Below are 23,835 nucleotides of genomic sequence, written 5' to 3' on the forward strand. Positions count from 1 at the left end.
CTTTAGGACACCTCTAGCTCCCTGTGAATGTTTCATGTCAGGAGATGTGGAATTTGGGGAGATTGGGAGATAGACTGGTACCAGAATAGCCCCTCATCTGGACCCAGCCCTTCTGGATTCTAGGACTTGTCGAGACATTGAGTCTATGAGAAGACAGAGTCTCAGCCTGGAAGAACCAAACCTCACTCCAGGGTTCTTGGAGAGTGCTCGCTAGGTCGTGACTGATCCCCAGCGACTTGGACAGTGACCCTGTTAGTGTCTCCCTGCCCTTCCATGGTCCTCAGCCTGTTTCTTCTTGGTGACTGGGAACATTTCTTCCATGTTCAAGCCTAGTGGCTCCAGGGCTCTGCACGGCACCCACACGGGGCAGGAACAAAGCCCGGTGTGTTCCTCCCGGGTGACGTTGCTCTAACCATGCCGCCCACGTGTCCAGCCCTGCCCTCCACCTCCCTAGGCCATCTGCTCAGCACAGGTGTTTGGTCTCCCCTGTTCCCCCTGGTGTGCTTCTGCCTTTGGTTGTGGGGCCCCTCTTTGGTCCTGGTTGTTCCCCTAGTTGTGACCGAAGGTGAGTGATCATGGTGCAGAAAAGCAGACATCTTTACATGGAAATCTGTGGCTTTGGCTGCTCCTGGACTTTAGTGCTAGGAATAGAGGACGTTAGGATGGCCTTTGCATGTCTGCTGTGGCTTGTGTCCAGCAAAAGGACGGCGTCTCCCAAAGCATCGCCTTTGGCTCCAGAGCTTCTCCCCACCTCTGTTGCTGCTGCTCTCGGGTGTTTCAGACTAAGTCACCGTCTTCCCACAATGTTCTTTAGGTCAAGATTGAACTTCATTCTGTGCCTTGATTCTGGGGTCGGTAAGGGAGGGTTGGGTTGCTTGTGATGTCCCCTGCTCCCCGGTTTAGCATCAAGACCTAGGATCTGGTCCTGTAGGTCTGGGGCCCTTCTCTTTGGGAAGCCTGATGCAGTCGGCCCCCATCCAGACCCCGAGGCTCCCTTCCACACCCGCACCCTACAGGCACCAGCTGCCCACGCCATCTACTTGGCATTTGCGTGACCACTTGTGTGTTGGTCCTGTGCGTCCTCAGAACTCAAGGTCCCTTGACCAGAGTGTGCTTTGTCTTTGGATCCTGCAGAGTCCCCAATGCAATTTGAGCTCCTCGGTGCATTGTTGGCAGCTCCAGCCTCGTCCTTTATCCTGTGTTCATTGGCCAGCTGTGTCCATAGCCCCTTTCCTCCTTGTTAGGATGGAGGTGTCAACCCCTCCCACTTCCGCAGTGTCAACTCCTCCCACTTCCGCAGGTGCCCAGGCAGCGATCGTCTTCATCAAGGAGCCGTCTTCCCAGGATGCACTGCAAGGACGCCGGGCACTGCTCCGCTGTGAAGTTGAGGCCCCGGGCCCAGTGGAGGTGCACTGGCTGCTCAATGGAGTGCCTGTCCAGGACACGGAGCGACGTTTTGCCCAGGGCAGCAGCCTGAGCTTTGCAGCTGTGGACCGGCTTCAGGATTCTGGTGCCTTCCAGTGTGTGGCTCGGGATAACATCACTGGCGAGGAAGCCCGCAGTGCCAACGCCTCCTTCAACATCAAATGTGAGAGCCCGTTTAGAGAGCGGGTACCGTGCCTGTGCACCCGTCAGACTCAGCAGCTGAGTCCGGGGAGCCTTGTGCCTCAGTTTCTCCTACTTTCACTTGAATGGGACAGGAAGGGTTTAGCTGTGGTACTGCTTGCGTGGAGAAGAGGGACTTGCCTTCCTCCCTCTCTCCTCACTTGTCTTCTGTCTTTCCATCTTCTGCTTCCCCACCCTGTCCTCTGCCCTTCACCCTCCCAGCCCCTCCCTTCCCCTTTCTTTGCTGTGTGCTGGACCCAGAGTCCCACATATGCCGAGCATACACTATTCCCACAGCTATTTTCCCAGCTTCCCCACTACCGCTTCAAGTTCCGTTTATCTGCCAGAGGCTTTTATGGACGTCCTTGGCATGTATTAAATGTGACGATCTGTGTCTGCCGTGGTCTCACCGTAGCTTCACAGTGCCTACCTGCACGTGTGGCTCCAGAGCCTGCGGCTCCATGGTGTCCTCCTCCCCTTCCACGTTTCCCCGTTGCTCTGCTCTCACTGTGTGGCCTCTGCTCCAGGGATCGAGGCAGGTCCTGTGGTCCTGAAGCATCCAGCCTCAGAAGCCGAGATCCAGCCGCAGACCCAGGTCACGCTTCGTTGCCACATTGACGGGCACCCTCGGTAAGAAGCCAGGGAGAGTGGGAGACAGATAGCGATGTCACCCCAAGTCCTAGCATCCGTGCTTCTCTACTTTGCCTGATGCCGTAACCACCCCCGCCCACCCAGATTGCTCCCCACTCCTCCCCAAGTGCGCCCACCCCTCCCTAAGTATGACCGCCAGCCTCTAGTGGCTGGAGAAGGTGAGCACTGCGTGGGATGACCCTGAATTCTAGGAACAGACAGACCTGCCATCTCTCCGCTTCTGTCCCTGCACTACACGTGACTCCCCTCCTCAGGCCCCCATTCCTCCACTTGCAAACTGGAGTGTTCAGTTAGACTTTTGAGTCTGATCCTCTTTTGGCTGCTTATGACACCCATTCCCACGACAGGCCTACCTACCAGTGGTTCCGAGATGGGACCCCCCTCTCTGACGATCAGAGCACCCACACAGTCAGCAGCAAGGAGAGGAACTTGACCCTACGGCCGGCCAGCCCTGAGCATAGTGGCCTCTACTCCTGCTGTGCCCACAATGCCTTTGGCCAAGCCTGTAGCAGCCAGAACTTCACCTTGAGCATTGCAGGTGAGCCTGTCGGGGGAGAGAAGAGGGGAGGCTGAGCAAAGAGGGGGCTCACTGCCCTGCCTGCTCACCCCTCCATGTTTCCCCTCCCACAGATGAAAGCTTTGCCAGGGTGGTGCTGGCGCCTCAGGATGTCGTTGTAGCAAGGAACGAGGAGGCCATGTTTCACTGCCAGTTCTCAGCCCAGCCACCCCCGAGCCTCCAGTGGGTCTTTGAGGATGAGACCCCCATCACTAACCGCAGCCGGTAAGACGTGGGCATTAGGCTTGTTCATCGTGAACTTGTATTTCTGCAGATTCCCAGCAGATGGCAGTGTGGCTGAAAGAGACCCACAAAGGGAAGTTCTAGGAAGTGCCTTCTGTGATTCTCACATAGACACTTCATGATCTAGCCATGACTGTGCCATAATTCCCTTCAGTTCTTGCCCACGTGGGTCTGGGATGAGGAGTAGAGACCCAGGGGTGAGAACACAGGTGTTGCCAGAGAGCCCAAGTGCTGCCTAAGCTTGCTGTGGACCCCATCCTGTGTTTCGTCTGCGGCCTCCCCACCCCTTATGGCTGGACTGCTTGTCGTGTTACACAGGCTAAAAGCCATGTAGTTATTCAGCAGGCTGTCGAGAAGAAATTGGAGATAGATTTGGGACGAGAGTTGTAGAAGCAGCTGAGAAAGTTCTGAATACCAGAGGGGAGGCGGGTGGGGAGAGGAGAGGGGGCTGTGGTTACAGCCTTCATAGAAAGGTCCAAGATGATACTGATATCCACCACACACACATTCTAGGAGGAGGCAAATGTCTCTGAAACTTCAGGGAGGGTTTGTCCTTCTATCAGGATGCTTGTCCAGACTATAGGAGAGGAGAAAAGGCCTTTGTGGTACTGAACATAATGGTGGGCATGGTGGGCATGGTACCATAGGCTAGGGGCACCGTAGGCTAAGGACATCATCAGACCGTCTGATTTGGCTTGGAGGCGCTTGTCCTTGAAGCTGGGGTGCCTACAGGAAGGCGGCCTCACTACCCTGACTTTCTCTTACTTACACTGCGCTCTGCCTCACCCTCCTTCCCCAAAATTGAGTTCTCTGCAGTTGGAAAGCACCTGCAAACTGAGCATGGCAACTTGTGCTAGCAATCCCAATATATAAGAGGCAGGGGGATGAAAAATTGGAGCTCAGAGACTGAAGAGGTGGCTTGGTGGGTAAAGTGATTGCTGAGAAACATGAAGATCATGTACAGATCCTCGGTGCCTGTGTGAGGACGCGAGGTGTGGCCGTGTGCATGGAACCCCAGCGCTGAGGGGCAGAGATAGGTGGACCTGGGGCTGGCCAGCAGTCCAGACATACGTGTAGGCAGAACACCAGTATGCATGAAATAAAAAAGATTAAAAGGAAAAAAGTGGTGCTGTGGCTCACACCTTTAACCCCTTTGTGAGGCAGAGGCAGGCGGAACCCTGAGTTCAAATCCAGCCTGGTCGCAGAGTGAGTTCCAGGACAACCAGGGCTACACAGAGAAGCCCTGTCTTGAAAGACAAAAACAAACAAAAAAGGAAGGAAGGAAGGAAGGAAGGAAGGAAGGAAGGAAGGAAGGAAGGAAGGAGGCTGCCAAACTTGATAGTATACATCTTGATCCCAGAATTCAGAAGGCAGGGGCAGGAGGTTCTGTGTAAGTTCTAGGCCAGCTTGGTTTACATAGAGAATTGCAGGCCAGCCAGGGAAACACAGTGAAACCCTGCCTGGGAAAAAGAAAGAGAGGCTGGAGAGATGGCTCAGTTCAGAGCACTTCCTGCTCTTGCAGAGCATCTGGGTTTGATTCTAAGCCCCTGCATGGCAGCCCACAGCTGTCTAACTCCAGTTCCAGAGTATCTGGCGCCCTCTTCTGGCCTCTGCTGACACTAAGCATGCACATGGTGCAGATAGACACACAGGCAAATACTTACATAAAATAAAATAAGTTTAAGAACAAGAAAAGAAAATTACAACCTGCACATACCCATGACCAAGTGCACATATGCACTCTTCCCACAACACAGGCCCTTGCAACATGAAATGCCATGGCATCTTGTGTCAGAAGGAGGCCTAGGGCCACATCTAACAGTGCCCTCTTCCCTCCACAGCCCCCCTCACCTCCGCAAAGCTGTGGTGTTTGCCAATGGCTCTCTGCTGCTGACCCAGGTCCGGCCGCGAAATGCAGGAGTCTACCGTTGCATTGGCCAGGGGCAGAGGGGCCCACCCATCGTCCTGGATGCCACGCTTCACCTGGCAGGTGGGTCTCTGGTGTGAAGGTAGGCGCTGTGTCCAGTGTTGGTGGCTCCTGGAGATTTAGGACCCTCGTTTGGCTCAGCCACCAGCTTGGAGTGCAGAAAGAGGAAAAGAACTCTGGGCTAAAAGAGGATGCCAAGAGGAGGAATTGTGGCTGAGGGGCAGCTTATTGTGAGGCACCCCGTCCTTAGATGCCCAAGGCAGTCAGGCAGTCTACCTTCTCCTCCCCTCCTTGCAGAGATTGAAGACATGTTGCCATTTGAACCACGGGTGTTCACAGCTGGTGGTGAGGAGCGTGTTACCTGCCCAGTTCCCCAGGGTCTGCCTACTCCCAGTGTATGGTGGGAACATGCCGGAGTCCGGCTTCCTGCCTATGGCAAGGTCTACCAGAAGGGTCATGAGCTTGTGTTTGCCGCTATTGCTGAGAGTGACGCTGGCGTCTACACCTGCCATGCAGCCAACCTTGCTGGTCAGCGGCGACAGGATGTCAACATCACTGTGGCCAGTGAGTATTCATTCCCTGAAGGGCGAGGAGGTCTGTGTAGGAGCCTAGGAGGTCTGGGGTGTGGGTGTGGTGGATCGAGGTTTCCTTGGTGTATACCGCTCCAGGCTCTGGGCTCTTGGGAATGTTGGTCATCTGGCAGCAGTGTGCCAGACACAGAAGTAGAGGTGGTACACCAGAGGAAGTAAACCAGCCCTGCCCGGAGAGTAGTCCCCTGACCTCGGAGGATGAATACTGTCTGGAAGTCTGGAGACCTGGATCCCATTCTGCACACAATGCACAGAGTAACCACTGTGATCATGTTCCCTGAGCTGCAGGGCTCTGTCTCCTTATCCATAACAAGATAGTTGGAAAGATCAGATGTTACAGATGAAAAAGATCTCCCTCTTTCTCGGTGTGTGTGTGTGGTGTGTGTGTGTGTGTGTGTGTGTGTGTGTGTGTGTGTGTGGTGTGTTCACCTGTGTGTGTATAAGCCAGAGGTCAGTGTGCCTTTCTCTCACTGTCCACTGTGAGACATGGGCTCTCACTGTCTCACTGAGCCTAGATCCCAGAGCTTGCTCTTTGCACTGGCTTCCCCAGCGGGTTTTAGCATCCTTCCGTCCTTACTGCCCAGTTCTGGGGTTCCAGATGTGTACCACCGTAACAGGTCTTACACGAGTCCTGTAACTGCAGACTAGATCCGCATGCAACATGCATTTTACCCGCTGAGCCAGCTTCTTTCTCTTTCTCTTTGAGAACCAGCAGTGCTCAAATGACAGTTCTGTTGTAGCTCATTGTACTCCGCAGGCTTTTTAAAGCGGCTTTGCTGTGGCTGGCAGTGGCTCGGGGGTAAGAGCCCTCATGTGGGGGCTCACGACTCTCTGTAACTCTAGGTCCAGGGACCTGATGCCGTCCTTTAACCTCCACAGGCCCCGGGCATGTGGTCTAATTCGTCCTCTCAGATAAAACACTGCTCTGTGTAAAATAAAAATAAATACATTTTAAACATTTTTTAAAAATAAGACACGTTGGTGATTCTTCCTGTAAAGATAATGAACTTGGGCTAGAGATGCAGCTCTGCTGGTAGAGTGCTCGTCGGCCGTGCTCAAAGCCCCGACATTGCGCCCCAGTGCCACATAAACTGGGAATGGTGGCCCATGCTTATAATCCGAGCCTCAGGAGGATCGGTGTTCAAGGACATCCTGAGCTGAAGGAATCCCTGTTTCCAAATAGAAAATACTGACATCTCAGAGGGCTTAGTTTGCACTTGGGCCTCTACCGATGCAGAGAATGTTTATGTGATAGCATGGTGCAAGCTGCACCGCCACCCTCAAGGGGTTCGAGGCTCACTGCTTTGTTAAGGGCACTTTGGGACGTGCAGACTCAGGACCTCACATGCCCAGTTAGGGAACTGCTGGCCGTAGTCGGTCACGAGGCAGTGATGGGACTGTGCTGGGTGCCCTCTGGAGAGACCTGAGGGATAGGAGAGCAGTATGCACGTGAGGCCAGACACGCTAGGTCAGGGTGGAGATGTCGGGTGGAGAGTCAGGAGCCACGCTAGGTCAGGGTGGAGATGTCGGGTGGAGAGTCAGGAGCCACGCTAGGTCAGGGTGGAGATGTCGGGTGGAGAGTCAGGAGCCACGATAGGTCAGGGTGGAGATGTCGGGTGGAGAGTCAGGAGCCACGATAGGTCAGGGTGGAGATGTCGGGTGGAGAGTCAGGAGCCACGCCAGGTTAGGTGTGGAGATGCAGAGTGGAGAGGCAGGAGCCACGCTAGGTCAGGTGTGGAGATGCAGAGTGGAGAGGCAGGAGCCACGCTAGGTCAGGTGTGGAGATGCAGAGTGGAGAGGCAGGAGCCACGCTAGGTCAGGTGTGGAGATGCAGAGTGGAGAGTCAGGAGCCACGATAGGTCAGGTGTGGAGATGCAGAGTGGAGAGGCAGGAGCCACGCTAGGTCAGGTGTGGAGATGCAGAGTGGAGAGGCAGGAGCCACGCTAGGTCAGGTGTGGAGATGCAGAGTGGAGAGTCAGGAGCCACGATAGGTCAGGTGTGGAGATGCAGAGTGGAGAGGCAGGAGCCACGCTAGGTCAGGTGTGGAGATGCAGAGTGGAGAGGCAGGAGCCACGCTAGGTCAGGTGTGGAGATGCAGAGTGGAGAGGCAGGAGCCACGCTAGGTCAGGTGTGGAGATGCCTGGTGGAGAGGCAGGAGCCACGCTAGGTCAGGTGTGGAGATGCCTGGTGGAGAGTCGGGAGCTGGAGTTCCGGGACCTCGTTCAATCAGCAGAGATCTATTGGGTGAGCCCTTCATGCTAGGGCATACAGTTCCCAGTTCTGGGAATGTGGCAGTAAGCAGCGCACACACATGCATCCCATGCAGCTTTATTCTAGCAGGGGAGACAGCAAATGTGAGAAACAACTTAGACTTTAATAGCTTTATTTCCATTTGTGTGTATGGGTGTTCTGTCCGCAGCACATGCGTGCCCGGTGTCCTCAGAGGCCAGAGTGTTGGGTCCCCTCCCTAGGAGTTAGTGCTGCTTGTGAGCTGCCATGTGGGTTCTGGGAACTGAGCCTAGATCCTCTGTAAAGGCACCAAGTGCTCTTAATTGCTGAGCCATCTCTCCAGACCCCTAAATATATCATTTTAGGTTTCGGTACAACTACATAGAAAAATAACCAGGTGAATGATGAGATGGGAGGGATGGGAATGGGGGGAGACCTCTGTGGAAGGTAACGTTTGAGCTGGTAACTAAGGAAGAGTCATGGCTAGGAGTAGGTGGGTGAATTGGGAGACAGCAGCAGGCTGTGGGGCTTCAGTTGAATAAATGCTAGTGAGAGTGGAGACTGTAAGAACACAGCGCTTCAGCTCTTGTTCAAGTGTTGCTTGCCCACCACCCCATAACAAGCAGCTCTTAGCCCTGGTGATTTGAAACAGCCGTTGAAGTGGTGGGAGTCACCTTCGAGGGCTCAGGAGCACGGGGCTGTTGGAGGGTAGTCAGTCAACCCACAGACAGTGACTAGCTGGTCTCTGATAGTCTTGTTCACATGCCTAGCTAGGCCAAGTTTCCTCACATAGAAACTGGATTCTGAGAGGGCAAACGTATATTCTAGAAGGCAAGGCCAGTCTCAGGCCACCCAGGTTCCAGGAAGTAGAGAGACTGCCTCTTGATGGAGAACGTGTGGCTGTGACATTAAAGAGAGATAAAAGGGGTCTCACAGGCTGCCTGCTGCTGCTTTTGCAAACACTGCCTCTCCAGGGCAGACAGCAAGTCCTTGTAGGCTTCTAAGTGGAAGACTGTCTGTTCTGAGAAAGCTGGAATGGCAGGGCCCAAAGTGGGAACGGGCCTGCTCTGGTGGGGGGTGGATGCTTGCTACTGCGTCTGACAACCCGAGTTCTGTCCCTGGGGCCCACAGGGTGAAAGGCGAGATTGGTGTCAGCAAGTTGTCCTTGACTGCCACACACGCCGCCCCAACTAGCCAGGAGCTCACTGTGTAGACCAGACAGGCCTTGCGCTCTGAGATCCGACTGCTTCTACTTCCCAGGTGCTGAGACTAAAGTAATAAAAACACTTTTAGTAATGTAATAGGAGCGGGGTGTGGCGGTGACGCCTTCAGTCCTAGCCCACCTAGGGTACACGGGAAGTTTCAGGATAACCAGGGATGTATAGTGAGACCCCGTTTCAGAACAAACAAGAGTATGAATCGGGAGAGCAGTTAATAGATGGCAGCTGTTGATGGAGCCTGAACAAGAGGTAGTAGTAGTGAACATGGGAACTGGTCAAAGTCAGGCCCGGTTTCGGAGCTTCGATGGGTAGGGTTGGTGTAGAATAAAGGTTATGGCCTCGAGGCCAGTAAGTCAGGACTGGACATGCAGCTTCTACATTTGGCTGGAAAACAATGTTCCTTATTGAGAGAGAGAGAGAGAGAGAGAGAGCGCGCTAGGCCAAGCAGGTTTTGGAGGGAAATGAGTTTAGTTTTCTTTTTCTTTTTCTTTTCTTTTTCTTCCTCTTCCTCTTCTTCTTTTCCTTCTTCTCCTTCTTCTCTTCCTCCTCCTCCTTTTTTTTGTTTTTTGAGACAGTTTCTTTATGTAGACCCTGCTGTCTTAGACCAGGCTGGCCTCTGCCTCCCGCGTGCTGGGATTAAAGGCGTGCCCCATCACCACCCAGCAAGTATGCATGTGATGTGAAGTATGGATTGCCTCCAGCTATCCATCTGGGCACACCAGCAGACAGTTTGCTTGCCATGGGGAGACTCCATGAATATAGGGTTGGGGTCGTCTATTCATATAGTAGAGGAGATTGTTCAGGGAGCCACTGCAGCTAAAATGCAGCAGTTCCGAGGACCAAGTCATGCTACGACAAATGTTTGAGGGGTTAGGTATAAAGAGGAAGGATTGGTTTAAAGATTTTGCTCTGTGGTCTTTTGGGTCCATGGCTTTGGGCCTGAGGGGAACAGAATATTAGCAGCAGCCCGAGTCAGAGGCTGCTCATCTCATAGAGGCCTGGAAGCAGAGAGGGGTCCAAGGAGGATGGGTGTGGGACAGACACAGGCGACTTGACATGCAGACCCTCAGTGACTACTTCTTCCACATAGCTTCTGCTAAGGTTCTGCCGTATTCCAGAATAGTGCCACCAGCTGGGGACCAAGCATCAACACATAAGCCTGTGGGGGCATTTCATATTCGAACTATAACACTGACTGTGGCCTGGTGTGATGTAATGTGAAAAAGAACCTGGATGGTGGGGTCCTTTTTTTTTTTTTTTAAAAAAAATTTATTTTTATTTTATGTGTAAATAGTTTTCCCTGTCTGCATGTCTATGTACCGTATGCATGTCTGCGATCTCTGAAGACCAGAAGAGGGTGCTGTTCCCCCACAACTGGAGTTACAGATGGTTGTGAGCCACCATGTGGGTGCTGGGAATCCAGGGCTGTTGGAAGAACAGCCAGTGCTCTGGTGGGGCCTTGCAAACCGCAGCTGCAGGTCCTCTGCCTTGGGGTAGCAGTCACTTCTTGGAACGCCTGGTTTCCTAGCTGGGTGGAGGAATGCACGTTGGGTGTTTACTGTGGACTAAATGAAGGTGTTGGAAAGTTTGGGTGTTATCCGGGCAGCCTGGTGTCTAGTGTGTTCTGGGACTGGGTCCTTTGGTTTCAGAAACCTGTTATTTAGCTTCTGCGGTTTCTCCTTGTCACCCCAGCTATACCCACGTGGCTAAAGAAGCCCCAAGACAGCCAGCTGGAGGAGGGCAAACCCGGCTATCTGCACTGTCTGACACAGGCCACACCCAAGCCTACTGTCATCTGGTACAGGAACCAAATGCTTATCTCGGAGGTGAGAGAGGATGGCTTTGTGTGAGTGGGAGAGTTTTCCTCCACAGCCTGTCTCGGTGCTTACCCCAGAGCTTCCAACCCCCTGAGGCTGGTCTCGGGGAGATGTGTGTGGAGCTCTTGGTATTAGCCCTTTTTCATGCAAGTCTGTGTCCGGCAGGACTCACGGTTCGAAGTTTCTAAGAATGGGACCTTGCGCATCAATAGTGTGGAGGTGTATGACGGCACCTTGTACCGCTGCGTCAGTAGCACCCCAGCTGGCAGCATCGAGGCCCAGGCCCGTGTCCAGGTGCTGGGTGAGTTGGCATACATGATGTGTTGGGAGGGTGCCTGGCCTGTCTGGGCAGAGGAGCAATGGGAAGGAGCGGTGGGGATGGCCCTGCCCTCTCTCCCTGTCTCAATCCCTCCTTCCTCACTGTCCCAGAGAAACTCAAGTTCACGCCCCCGCCGCAGCCACAGCAGTGCATGGAGTTTGATAAGGAGGCCACAGTGCCCTGCTCAGCCACTGGCCGAGAGAAGCCCACAATTAAGTGGGTACGGGCAGGTGGGTACCATGTGACTTGTCAGATGTGTGTGTCTAAGGGACAGGGAAGTGCCCAGCCTGCACCCAGAATTGTGGGAGGGGGGAACCAGAAATGTAGGACTGATTGATAGTCCAGCAGAGAGGGGAAAGCTGTCACCTCAGAGGGCTCAAGAGGGCAGCACTGGACAGCGCAGGTGACTCTAGTGTGCTGTGAAACCTCTCTGCCAGCATCAAAGTAGCACGGACCCTGACAGACATGGAGGGGGGTGTGCACCAACTCCCATCTGCCATCCTTATGTCTTCTTTTTCTGTTTACTCTTCCATAATAATTTTATGTATTACACTTCCAGAGCAAAGACACGCTTACTTTGTTTATCGTTGTTGGGCGTAGTGGGGTTCAAACTCACAACCTCACACACGCTAGGCAAACTGCCCCATTGAGCTACATCCCTGGCCACTTTTTAAACTTTTTATTTATTTAATTCCTTAGTTTAGATTGTTTGTTTGTCATATATAAGGTCTTGCTGTATATAGTCTTAGCTGGCTTGACTTGGAACTCACTGTGCAGCCCAGGCTGACCTTAACTTAGGATCACTCTGCCTCAGCTCCCTGTGTTCTATGATTATAGGCACCAATACACCTGATCTTTTTTTGTTTTGTTTTTCGTTTTTTGAGGCAGAGTCTCACTCTAGGCCAGGCTGCCCTCTGGCTCTCAAAGATCTACCTACCTCTCTGCTTCCTGAGGGTTGGGATTAAAGACATTTATCACGGCGTCTGAAGCTTAGATGGTTTTTGTTGTTTGATTTTTCCTTACTTACGTGTCTTGATGTTTTGCCTGCATGCATGTCTGCGTACTGTGTGAGTGGTGAGCGCAGTGCCGTGAAGGCCAGAAGAGGGCGCTGGATCCACGGGGATGATGCTAGGACTCAAACCTGAGACCTCTGCAAGAGCAGCCAGTGCTCTTAAGTAATACAGCCGTGTCTCCAGCTCACCCCTCCCCCAACCCCATCTCCACACACATTTTCTTCTTTTGAGACAAGGACTCACTGTGTAGACCTGACTGATGTGGAAGTTGCTGTCCTTGTAGACCAGGCTGTCCTCAAACATAGATCCTCCTGCTTCTGCCTCCTGAGTTTTGGTATTAAAGTATGCTACCACACTCAGCACTTATGTGGTTTTTAATTTAACATTAGTAAGTGTTTCTCCTTGTCTGTATATGGTGTACATAATATCAGTTTCAACTGCTGTAATGATAATCTCATTATCATTTACTAAAATATTCTCTGTGAGTTAGAGACTTGGATTGTTAACCCCTCTTTTTATTGCTCTAATAAATCTCTAATCCCAGGGTTATTGAGGTTTATTTTTCTGGATTTAGGTTTGTTTTCTTTGGGAAAGAATTCCAGAAGTGGGGCTTTATATATCTCGGTTATGAACATTTTTATAACCATCTGTACAGCTTGCCAAATTGTCCCGTACCAGGCTGGACCAATTTCCCATTTGTGCCAGCTGTGAAAATGGAAGTCAGGTTGTGGCTTCTGCAGAGGACTCCCTCATTCAGGTCTGGGATCTTTCTGGAAGAAGGGAGAACTCAGGTGGAGCTAGGATGGGGGATCAGGACTGAGCCGCTTCTAGGAATAAGGAGTACCAGGCAATGAGGTGAGGACAAGGGCAGTCCTTGCCCGGTCAGAAGTCTGTGAGCCTGGAAAATTGGGGAAACAAGTCAATAATAGGGGACTTTGAATTTGGACTTTGCCCGTGAGTAGGAAGGAGTGATAGTTTGGGGTAGAAATGAGTAACCGAGGGCCTTGTCAGTTATCCATGTAAGTCTAGCCCATCCCATAATTTCTCCCGATTGTCTCTGCAGATGGGAGCAGCCTCCCTGAATGGGTGACAGACAATGCTGGGACCCTGCACTTTGCCCGCGTGACCCGAGACGACGCAGGGAACTACACTTGCATCGCGTCCAACGAGCCACAGGGCCAGATCCGTGCCCATGTCCAGCTAACCGTGGCAGGTGACTGGTGACTGGTGTAGCATGGGAGCCAGAGTTGGCAGGCCTGGGGAGTGACCGCTTGTGCTCAGGCAGCTCCGTGACACTCTCTGGTCTTTCCCCATCCAGTTTTCATCACCTTCAAGGTGGAACCAGAGCGCACAACCGTGTACCAGGGCCACACAGCGCTGCTGCGGTGTGAGGCCCAGGGGGACCCCAAGCCTCTTATTCAGTGGAAAGGCAAAGACCGAATCCTGGACCCCACCAAGCTGGGACCCAGGTAGGTGGCCTCCCTCCCACACTGACTTTCCCTTCCCTGCCATGGCTGCTCCCCAGGGGCTGGCCAGGTGAGCGTTAATGTGACTTCTCTTGCGGCAGGATGCACATCTTCCAGAACGGCTCCCTGGTGATCCACGATGTGGCCCCCGAGGACTCGGGCTCCTACACCTGCATCGCTGGCAACAGCTGTAACATCAGGCACACAGAGGCCCCGCTCTTTGTCGTGGGTATGGCCAGGAAAGGGCGCCCCACCCAGGAAATGGTGGAAGTCTTTCTCCTCTTCCACGCAGTGTTGTATGTACAGAGAAGACACGCAAACTGGGGGGACTGGGGTGTCCTTTCCAGTGCCATCGCACACTAGATTCCTGGCTGGGCTGTCACTTACTTGACATTCCACAGATGAGATGCGTTTGGATCGGCTGAAGGATGCTCTTCCCGAAATGCCTCCTTCCCTTGCACACATGGAACAAATGTTTTCGCTCACACTCTCAGAGGTTTCTGCTGAGAGCCTGGTTACCCTGAGTCTGTGGCACCACAATACACGGTGCTACGAGCATGCGGCAGGGTCGTCTTGTTTATCGTTTGTTGGGTGGGAGGCAAAAGAGAGAGGAGTGTACTGGGCCTTAGTCCCCCCCACCAATGACCTCACTTTCTTCTACTAAGTCCCAGCTTCTGAAGGTCCCACTGCTTCCCAATAGCATCAGAGGCTGGGGAATAGGGCTTAACACATGGTCCTTTGGGAGAGAAGCATTTAAGATCCAAGCTTAGGGCTAGAGAGATGGCTTAGAGGTTAAGAGCTCACTCTTCCGTCAGAGGACCCAAACTCTGTTCTTTCCATCTGTCATCAGGTGGCTCAAAACTGCCTGCAGCCCCAGCTCCAGATGACCCCAGGCCTCTGGCCTCCGATGGCATCTGCACTAACAGGCACAGATCTGTACATAGACACACACACACACGCGCACGCACACACACGCACACAATTAGAATAACAAACAAGTCCAAACTTATAAACCAGCCATGACAGTTCATTACTGTAATCCTGGATCTTGGAGGCTGAGCCTTAAACTCATTGTCATGAGTTTAAGACTACATAGTGAATTCCAAGATAACCTGGGCTACAGAATGAGACATTTTCTCAAACCAAAGAAAAGAAACAAAACTAAACTATTGCATGCAGGGAGGGAATCAGGTCAGGATGCAAGAGGACCAGAGATGTGACAGGTTAACAGCCCCAGGCCAGACCTGCCCTAGTGATCTCTGTCCCCGAGAAGTTGTTGCTGTGGCTGTGGACGAGAGGATTTGAAGGGGAAGGAAGTCCGCAGACTTTTCTGTGCTCCTCCACCCAGCAGCACTGCTTCCCGAGTGACATATCTTCTAGAAAATGGAATGTCGGATCCCCTGGTTGAAGCTGTTGAGGTGGTTTGTCAGGGTCCTTTCTCCGAAGCTCACGCAATGACTCATGGGGCTTCTCTCTCCTGGGCTGCTAAAGGCAGTAGACTGGCCGGCCACATGGGAGCCTACTCTGAGCTGGTTGATAGCCGGGATTCTAAGGAGAGGCTTCCTAGGGTTAGCTCACAGTGCTGAGTCAGCCAGCAAGGCCTCGGCTTGACCTTTCCATGTGTCTCTCAGACAAGCCAGTGATGGAGGACTCGGAGGGCCCAGGCAGCCCTCCCCCGTACAAGATGATCCAGACCATTGGGCTGTCCGTGGGCGCAGCTGTGGCCTACATCATTGCTGTCCTGGGCCTCATGTTCTACTGCAAGAAGCGATGTAAAGCCAAGAGGTTGCAGAAGCAGCCTGAAGGCGAGGAACCAGAGATGGAGTGTCTCAATGGTGAGGACCCCCTCTAGGGGGAGGCGGGTCACATGAGTGCAGAGCGCCCTCCTGTGGCAACTGTGGAGGAAGACCCAAGTACTTCGGGAGATAGAGGGCTGGAGATGGGGTGTGTGCCTCTCTGACTGCAAGCCTGGCTTCTGAACTGTTTGACCCAGGACTCCCTCATTGGAGCCTCTTGGGCTAGCCTTCTCTCCCAACTCTTAAAGCACAGACACAGTTGGTATGCATATTTTTGCTTCAACTTTTCTCCCTCCCCCAGTAGTCAGCCCCCAGGGGGTCTTTTTCCTAGCCCCTCCCATTATCAGAAGCTCCCTGAGGATACTGCTGGTCTCCGCTCAGTTTAGGCATTTGTGTGACTCTACACAGTGCTTTCCCTCTGCACACAAGCTTCAGTGCAAACCACAGAGCTCATGTGGGTTTGACATTCCGGGCCAGTGATTGACATTAGATTCCCACAGCAAGCTCCTGTCGTAGCTCCTACTCATCTGCGTCCGTAAATGGCCACACTCTAAGGCCTGCCTCATCCTGCCCCAAAGCCCCGGCAGTTTATCTGTGGGAATAGCCAGTGTTTGTGGAATGAAGCAAAGTGGGCGTCGTGGACGACAACAGGAGATGCATCGCCCCACGGGTCCTAGGGACTGAGCTCTGTGGTAATCAGGGTATCCTATCTTAGGATATTGACCTGACCCCTTGTTCCCAGGCGGGCCTCTGCAGAACGGACAGCCATCAGCAGAGGTCCAGGAGGAAGTGGCTTTGACAAGTTTGGGCTCTGGCCCCACGGCCACCAACAAACGCCACAGCATGAGTGACAAGATGCATTTCCCTCGGGCCAGCTTGCAGCCCATCACCACCCTGGGTATGTGGCCTTGCTTCAGGAGACTGGGTAACGGGCTGAGGTGGTTGTCATAGCCTAGCATGTTAGAGGTATTGGGGTTCAGGTTGTCTGTCCCCTGTGCATGGTCACCCCCCCCACATGGTGTCAGTCCGGTATCCTGCCTTTCGTATTATTTTCTTGATGCTTCGCGAAAGTGGTCCTTTTAAAAAAAGAACTAAAGTTAGCTTTCCCCCCTAGGGAAAAAATGTGAGGAATTACGGTTTTGTGCTGATTTTTTTCTTAAGGTACCTCAAAACTTAGGGGCCTGGAGAAATGGCTCACCTGCCTAACGGCTGGAGTGCAGCAAAGAGGCCAACCTTGTGCCTCTCCCAGTCAGGGGCTCCCTCTGCCTGGGTGAAGGCAGCTGACTAGCATGGCCCTCTGCCCACAGGGAAAAGCGAGTTTGGGGAGGTGTTCCTCGCGAAGGCACAGGGCTTAGAGGAGGGCGTGGCAGAGACACTGGTGCTGGTGAAGAGCTTGCAGAGCAAGGACGAGCAGCAGCAGCTGGACTTCCGGAGGGAGCTCGAGATGTTCGGGAAGCTGAACCACGCCAACGTGGTGCGGCTTCTGGGGCTGTGCCGGGAGGCTGAGCCCCACTACATGGTGCTGGAATATGTGGACCTGGTATGCTGTGGGCTGGAGCACTGAGTGGGCAGTGGGCCGGCGGAGGAGGGGTTCGGGGGCTGCGCTCCTGAGGTCTTGGCTCTTGCTACCTGAGCCACCCGTCTTCCGGTATCCGCCAACCCTTTAACTGTGTTCAGTTTCTCCTATCTTTCTGGAGATCAGTCCTTAGCTCTGGGGCTTCTCATTCTCTACCCTGCCTGGATGCCCTGCAGGCCCTTCCGCCAACTGGGTTTCTTTGCTTTGTTATTTTCTTCGGCCCATGGCTTGTCACCGCTTGGAAATAAGTTTGTCAGAACCTGGCAGGCCTCTCCTCCCTTCCTGTCTCTCTCCTTCCCCCCTCCCTCCCTCTCTCCTTCTCTTTTCTTTTTTCTTTCCTCCCCTCACCCAGTTCCTCTGCTGGCTCAGGTGTCAGCCCCACCACCAGCCTCTCTCCAGGTTATCCCTGGAGTCGCCCCTGCCTCTGCCTTCCCCATCTTTGTAGGTCCTTGGCCCTTCCACTGCTGCTGAGGACCAGCGGAGTGGGGCTATGCTCACTCTGCTTCCGAGCATCGCGTGTTTTTCTGCTGCGGGTGTATTGGGGGGGAGTGTGTGTGTGTTCAACTGTAACCCCTTTCTGTAGTCCATGAGGGCAGGGTAAGGGATTGTGTTTTCCTCCTGGCTCCAGAGTGGGAAGGGCAACTCGGACAAGAGAGGGCACCCTCCATATGGTCTGTGCCCACCAGGGTGAGGACTGGGTGCACATTCAGGTCAAAGCTTGTCGCTGTCTTCCAGTAGGGACCCTGCAAGCTCTGGCTTGGTCTGATGCTTTAGAGCCCACCTCTGGGCTATGCCTAACAGAGGTGTTCGGCCCTTCCCTCAGGGAGATCTCAAGCAGTTCCTGAGGATTTCCCAGAGTAAGGATGAAAAACTGAAGTCCCAGCCCCTCAGCACCAAGCAGAAGGTAAGAACAAGGAGGTGGCTCACCAGGGTGGACCGCAGTAGGGGCGCTCTTGAGCTTCCTTCGCTCTGCATGCCGTTGGAGCCGGGCCTCATGGAAGTCCTTGCCACCTGTGTTCATTAGCACAGCAGTCCCCTGAATGTGTTCCTGTCCCCATTTCATGGGCCAAGAAACAAAGGCTTAGCAACATTACTTGACAGGTTCCAGCCCTGTAGCCTGCAGGTAGCCTGCCGTCACCATGCTGGCCTCATGGAGGCCGCTACTCCGGCCCTTGCCTTTCTGTGGGAGCGTCTGTCAGAGCAATCCCTGCATGCCTGCAGCTCTGAGCCAAGGCGGCAGAGAGCACCCCACGTCCAGAGGCTGTTGGGTTGGGCGTGGCCTTGAGCAGGTTTTTTTAACTTGTGTGCGGAGACTGTGACATTGCAGGCTGAAGGACTCGGCATGACACACACGGGAAGCGAGTGGGAGGCCTCGGTGGGAGATGTGGACGGCATCCAGGTCCTTAGGTAGACAGGCAGCTGTGGTTAACAAAGAAGGTTTCCTGATGGAGAAAGCCATCTGAGTTCAGTTCTCAAGGACAGGAAGTAGCTGAATGACAGGAAGGGGATGGCTTCAGGAGAGAGGACCAAGGTAAGTGGCTGGGACAGGGAAGGAGACAGGCTGACAGTCGAGTGTGATGTTTCACATCTATAGTCCAGAAGTTGGGGCAAAGGAAGACTTTGAGGCTAAATTTGTCTGGGATACATCGTGAGCTTGAGGCCAACCTGTGCTACATAGTGAGACCCTGACTTATGAAAAAGAGAAAAGAAAACAGATGGAAAGGAAGTCAGTACCTCTGTCTGATACCGAGGTGCTCTGACAGCGGTCACCTTTGCCAAACACCGTCCCGCATGGTCTTGCATCTCATCTTTAGTTTGAGCAGGTTTTCAGAAACTGGGATCCATGCCCTTCTAGAACGTAGAACTTGTCAGGTCAGACAGGAGAACCGCTTCATAGATCCAGACTTAGGTGTAAGAGAGCTTCCATTCTTCCCAACGACCCATGTTCAGTTCCCAGCATCAGGTGACTCAACCCTCTTGTAACTGCAGCTGTAACACCCAATTCTGCGTTACCCCCTCGGTACAGTTCACCTGGAGATTGAAAGAAACACACAAGAGACCTGGGTCATTCGAAAGGAGATCAGCCTAATGCTGCTCTATTCAATTTAGGGGAAAACCTAAATACTTGGCCGCTGCAAAAGGAATACCTCTCAGGCAGGTGGGCCCTGGCTGCTGCATAAGGATTTCCTCCTGGGCAGGTGGGAAATTACCATACCAAAGATGAAACAATGCCCTTCAGCTAATCACCAGGCTAGGGCAGAGGGAGCACAGGAGCAAACAGGATGCTTAACTGGCTGGCCAGAAATCGTCCTCAATATTCACCCCAAGGAGCAAGGGTAGACCGGGCCCTACATGCAGCTCCATGGAGATCTGGAGTCTCCAACCTCCCTGGGCCCCAGCACTCAGATGTACAGACCCCGCACAGACAGGCACACACACACCATTAAATAAGGAATAAATCTTAATGAGAAATGCAGATGTAGCCAGGCTTGGTGGCGCCTGTCTGTAATCTTAACACCCAAGAGACTATGGCATAGACATCGTGAGACTTTGAAGATAATCGTGAGACTTTGAAGATAATACAGACTGCATCGTGAGTCTCAGGCCAGTCTGAGACAAAAAAAATATTTACTCTCATTTGTGTGTGTGTGTGTGTGTGTGTGTAGGTCAGAGGACAGCTTTGTGGAGTTGGATCTCTCCCTCCACCTTTTTTCCTCTTTTATTTTGGTTTTCGAGACAGGGTTTCTCTGTCTAGAACTTGCTTTGTAGACCAGGCTGGCCTCGAACTCACAGGGATCTGCTTGCTTCTGCCTCCCGAGTGCTGGAATTAAAGGCAGGCACCACCACGCCCGGCCCTCTTACTTTTATGGGGGTTTGAGGTCCTCAGGTTTGCCTTAACCACTGAGTCACCTCACTGGTCCACCATCTCATTTTCATTCCTCCATGGTTGTATTGTGGTCCTCTTGGGGTCCTGAGTGAATCTCTGTGCCAGTCTTGTGTCCTGTAATTTCCACAGGTCAAAGGGACCTCTCCACTTTCCTGTTACTCGTGTATATTTAATTGCCACTCCCAAAGTTCGCTGTTGTTATTGTTTGCCCGTGTGACTATAGCTGCACGTATGCCACGGCTCCCCCTACCATAGGCTCTGGGGACCTCACTCTGCCTTCTGAAGCACCTTAATGGCTGGAGGAAGTTTCTTTCTTTAAGCACTTGAGACTGAACCTCATGAACACCAGACAGGTGCCCTGCTGAGCCACCCACCCCACAGCCTTCTCTTGTAACAAGGCTGCTACAGGGCCCTGTGTCTTCTAGCGTTTCCTTTCAGTATTTAGATGGGACGACGAGGTGATAGGTCTTCTTTTAAATTTTATCTATCTTCACGTGTATGGAAACTTTGTTCGCATGTATTTATGTGTGCATGTGGTGGCCAGAAGAGGGTATCTGGTCCCCTGAAACTGGAATTGTAGACAGTTTTGAGCTACCTCGTTGGTGCTGGGAACTGAACCCAGATCCTCTGCAAGAGCAGCCAGTGCTCTGAACCCCTGGGCCGTTTCATTTCTCTAGCCTTGAGTCTTCTGAAAAACATTTATTATTGGTGTTTCTGTGCGTGTCTGCATCTGCACGCGCACCTGCATGCGGAGTTCAGAGGACAGCTTGAAGAAGTTGGTTCTTTCCGTCCACGTGGGTTCCAGAGGTCAAGCTCGGGTCATCAGGCTTGGTGGCAAGCGCCTTTGCCTGCCCAGCCGTCTCTAGCAGTGTCCCTTTCTCCGGGAACAGCCTTTAGGTCTCCTGGAGTCTGTCTTTTGGCCTAAATCCCGTCTTGGCCGGTCTTGGTATATTTCACTAGGACCTGTTGTGTATAACATTTAGTGCTTGCCTACTGTTTGTTCAGTCCGTTAACCACGCACTTTTGAAGTGTCGATGCAGAGCTGGAGAGAGGGCTCAGCAGCTTGCTCCTCTTCTGCAGGACTTGAGTCTGGCTCTCAGCACTGATGACCCTGAGTGACTCACAGCTAGCTGCCTGCAGCTCCAGTTCCAGGGGAGCTGATGCATTGTTCGGCCTCTGCCTCCTGAGCACTGGAACTAAGGCCTGATCCATCAAGCCTGATTTTTTGAGAGAGACTATCACTGAACCTGGAACTCACTGATTGGCTAGCCCAGCTGGCCAGGGAGATCCAGACTCAGGTCCTTACGCTTGCCCAGCAAGCCATCTACTCAGCCCCTTAGTGTAGTAAACCTTTGGACAACCTCGTGGAGCGGGTAATAGATCCCGTTTTCTGGAGAAGGCAGCTGAGGCTGTTGTGTGGGGTTTCCTAAAACAGCACTCCAGGGGTACTGGGAGAGGTAGACAAGGGTTTGCCATGGTGGTTGCCTTAATCCCTCGTCCTGAGCTGTTCTGACAGGCTGCTCGCTCTCTCACCAGGTGGCCCTGTGTGCCCAGGTGGCCTTGGGTATGGAGCACCTGTCCAACAACCGGTTTGTGCACAAGGACTTAGCTGCTCGCAACTGTCTGGTCAGCGCCCAGAGGCAGGTGAAGGTGTCAGCACTGGGCCTCAGCAAGGACGTATACAACAGGTAGGAGGGCTTGGAGGGCTGCTGCCTCCTTCCAAAGAGAGAAGGGGACAGAGGATAGATACAGTAGGAAAGGGTAACAAAGGGCTTATGGCTGCTTAGCTGAAAAGTGGAGGTGAGGGGAGGTTGAGGGGCGGACAGAGTCAAACCATCCCCTCTATAGGGTGGAAATGGCAGGGGGAAGGGGGGTTGAAGGGCAGACAGAGTCAAACCATCCCCTCTCTGAAGGTGAAATGTGGAGGGGGGAGTTGAAGGGCAGGCAAACAAAGTCAAACCATCCCCTCCTAAAGGTGAAAGATGGCGGGGGTAGGGTGGGGTGGGGGAGTGGGGACAAAGTCAAACCATCCCCTCCTAAAGCTGAAAAGTGGTGGTGGGGTTTGAGGGGTGGGCAGAGTCTAACCATCTCCTCTCTAAAGGTGAGAAGTGGTGGGAGGTGCTGGGGGGCAGAGCCTAACCATCCCCTCTCTAAAGGTGAGAAGTGGTGGGAGGTGCTGGGGGGCAGAGCCTAACCATCCCCTCTCTAAAGGCACAGCAGGTTGCCAGAGTGGCTCCAAGTCGCTGTTTGATATGACTTAAATTATTTATTTATTTGTTCTTTATGCACATTGGTGTTTTACCGGCTTGTCAGATCTCCTGGAACAGGAGAACAGGAGTTATAGACAGTTGTGAGCTGCCATGTGGTTGCTGAGAATTGAACCCGGGAAGAGCAACCAGTGCTCTTAACCGCTGAGCCATCTCTCTAGCCCATGGCTTTTCTGTAGTGATTATATATATCACTACACATATATATAATGTATATATATATGTGTATATATATATAAAAGCCGAGTGGTGGCGGCACAGCCTGCTCTACAGAACAAGTTCCGGATAGCCAGGGCTACACAGTGAGACCCTGTCTTATAAAACAAAAACCAAAACAATACCCAAAAAACAAGGCATACATACACACCCAAAACAAAACCAAACCCCAGCATTATAATCCTGTTTTAGGGGTCAGTGAGAGAATTTTTTTATAGCTAGTTCATATGTCATTAACTGTGAATATGGCATATGGCTCCCTCTGTAAGTTCTTCAATTCATGATTTATTATTATATAGCCTTAGCCACCACAGTCAGAGATGCTCTAGATTGCCTACATATGCCACTTTGTGGGGTACCCAGCCACCCCAGGTACAGCCCACCCCAATGTGTCCAACTATTGCTTTGGTCTTACTTTATTACTAATTAAACCTTTTTTAATTTTTAATTTTTATTTTATTATTATTTTTTGGAGTGTTGGGGATCAAACTCAAGATTTTACACAAAGCCCCATCAATTTTTAAGAATTTGAAACAGGATCTTGCTAAATGTCTCAGACTGACACTGATTGTCTCATTGAACTCACTCTGTAGCCTTGAACTCATGATCCCCCTGCCTCAGTCTTTCAAGTAGCTGGGGTTAAAGGCTTATATCACTAGGCCTGGGTTTTGTTTTTCTTTTTTTTTTTTTTAGATTTACCTGTTTTTATTTTATGAGTGCTTGCTGGCATGTGTATATATGCACCATGTACATGCCTAGTGCTCGAGGTCAGAAGAGGCTATTAGATCCCCTGGAACTGAAGGTAGAGGTGGTTATGAGCCACCATGTGGATGCTGGGAATTGAACTCAGGTCCTCTGGAAGAACAGCCAGTGCTCTTACCCAATGAGCCGTCTCTCTAGCCCCTCTTAATGGAATTTCTAAACCTTCAAACCTCACTCAAATGGATCCACGTCCAGAGTTAATCCAGCATATCCCTGTGCTCAGCATACACATTACTGATTCCTTTAAGGTCGGTGTTGGGGGAGGCCTAGTTTGAGATGAGGCTGGGCCAGCCTTGGCCCTCTCTGACCTCCTTCCCTGTGTTGCTTCTCTGCCTCAGTGAGTACTACCACTTCCGCCAGGCCTGGGTGCCTCTGCGTTGGATGTCCCCAGAGGCTGTCCTGGAGGGTGATTTCTCCACCAAGTCTGATGTCTGGGCCTTCGGTGTGCTGATGTGGGAGGTATTCACTCATGGAGAGATGCCCCATGGCGGACAGGCAGATGATGAAGTGCTAGCAGGTAAGTAGCCGTGTTCCTGAGAGATGATTCTGGATGTGACCCCACCTTCCCCATCCCACCTCTGCTTGCTCAGTCCCCAGGGTTATTGAACCTACCTCCTCCCTAAGGGCTGCTACTTATCAGTGAGGAAGATCTGACCTCTCCAGTCGTTTTAAAAATGGGCCAGTAAGATGGCTCG

The 23,835-nt window shown here is 52.5% G+C and overlaps 1 protein-coding gene across 1 annotated transcript in view; it reads left to right on the forward strand.

Moving 5' to 3' along the window:
• The window catches only part of Ptk7 (protein tyrosine kinase 7 (inactive)), a 63,645-nt gene that overhangs the window by 38,270 nt on the left and 1,540 nt on the right, over nucleotides 1-23,835 (forward strand). Inside the window, exons 2-19 of the mRNA XM_048445306.3 lie at nucleotides 1,301-1,588; nucleotides 2,133-2,235; nucleotides 2,604-2,794; nucleotides 2,887-3,037; nucleotides 4,897-5,045; nucleotides 5,280-5,546; nucleotides 10,714-10,847; nucleotides 11,004-11,139; nucleotides 11,268-11,387; nucleotides 13,234-13,383; nucleotides 13,489-13,639; nucleotides 13,738-13,865; nucleotides 15,268-15,471; nucleotides 16,175-16,330; nucleotides 16,740-16,972; nucleotides 17,832-17,912; nucleotides 21,432-21,583; nucleotides 23,479-23,657. Of these exons, the coding sequence (XP_048301263.3) occupies nucleotides 1,301-1,588; nucleotides 2,133-2,235; nucleotides 2,604-2,794; nucleotides 2,887-3,037; nucleotides 4,897-5,045; nucleotides 5,280-5,546; nucleotides 10,714-10,847; nucleotides 11,004-11,139; nucleotides 11,268-11,387; nucleotides 13,234-13,383; nucleotides 13,489-13,639; nucleotides 13,738-13,865; nucleotides 15,268-15,471; nucleotides 16,175-16,330; nucleotides 16,740-16,972; nucleotides 17,832-17,912; nucleotides 21,432-21,583; nucleotides 23,479-23,657 (2,973 nt within the window). The remainder of the gene's footprint in view (nucleotides 1-1,300; nucleotides 1,589-2,132; nucleotides 2,236-2,603; nucleotides 2,795-2,886; nucleotides 3,038-4,896; nucleotides 5,046-5,279; nucleotides 5,547-10,713; nucleotides 10,848-11,003; nucleotides 11,140-11,267; nucleotides 11,388-13,233; nucleotides 13,384-13,488; nucleotides 13,640-13,737; nucleotides 13,866-15,267; nucleotides 15,472-16,174; nucleotides 16,331-16,739; nucleotides 16,973-17,831; nucleotides 17,913-21,431; nucleotides 21,584-23,478; nucleotides 23,658-23,835) is intronic.

Source organism: Myodes glareolus, chromosome 18 (assembly GCF_982192425.1).
Source record: "Myodes glareolus chromosome 18, mMyoGla1.1, whole genome shotgun sequence".
In the NCBI taxonomy this organism is placed as follows: Eukaryota; Metazoa; Chordata; class Mammalia; order Rodentia; family Cricetidae; genus Myodes; species Myodes glareolus.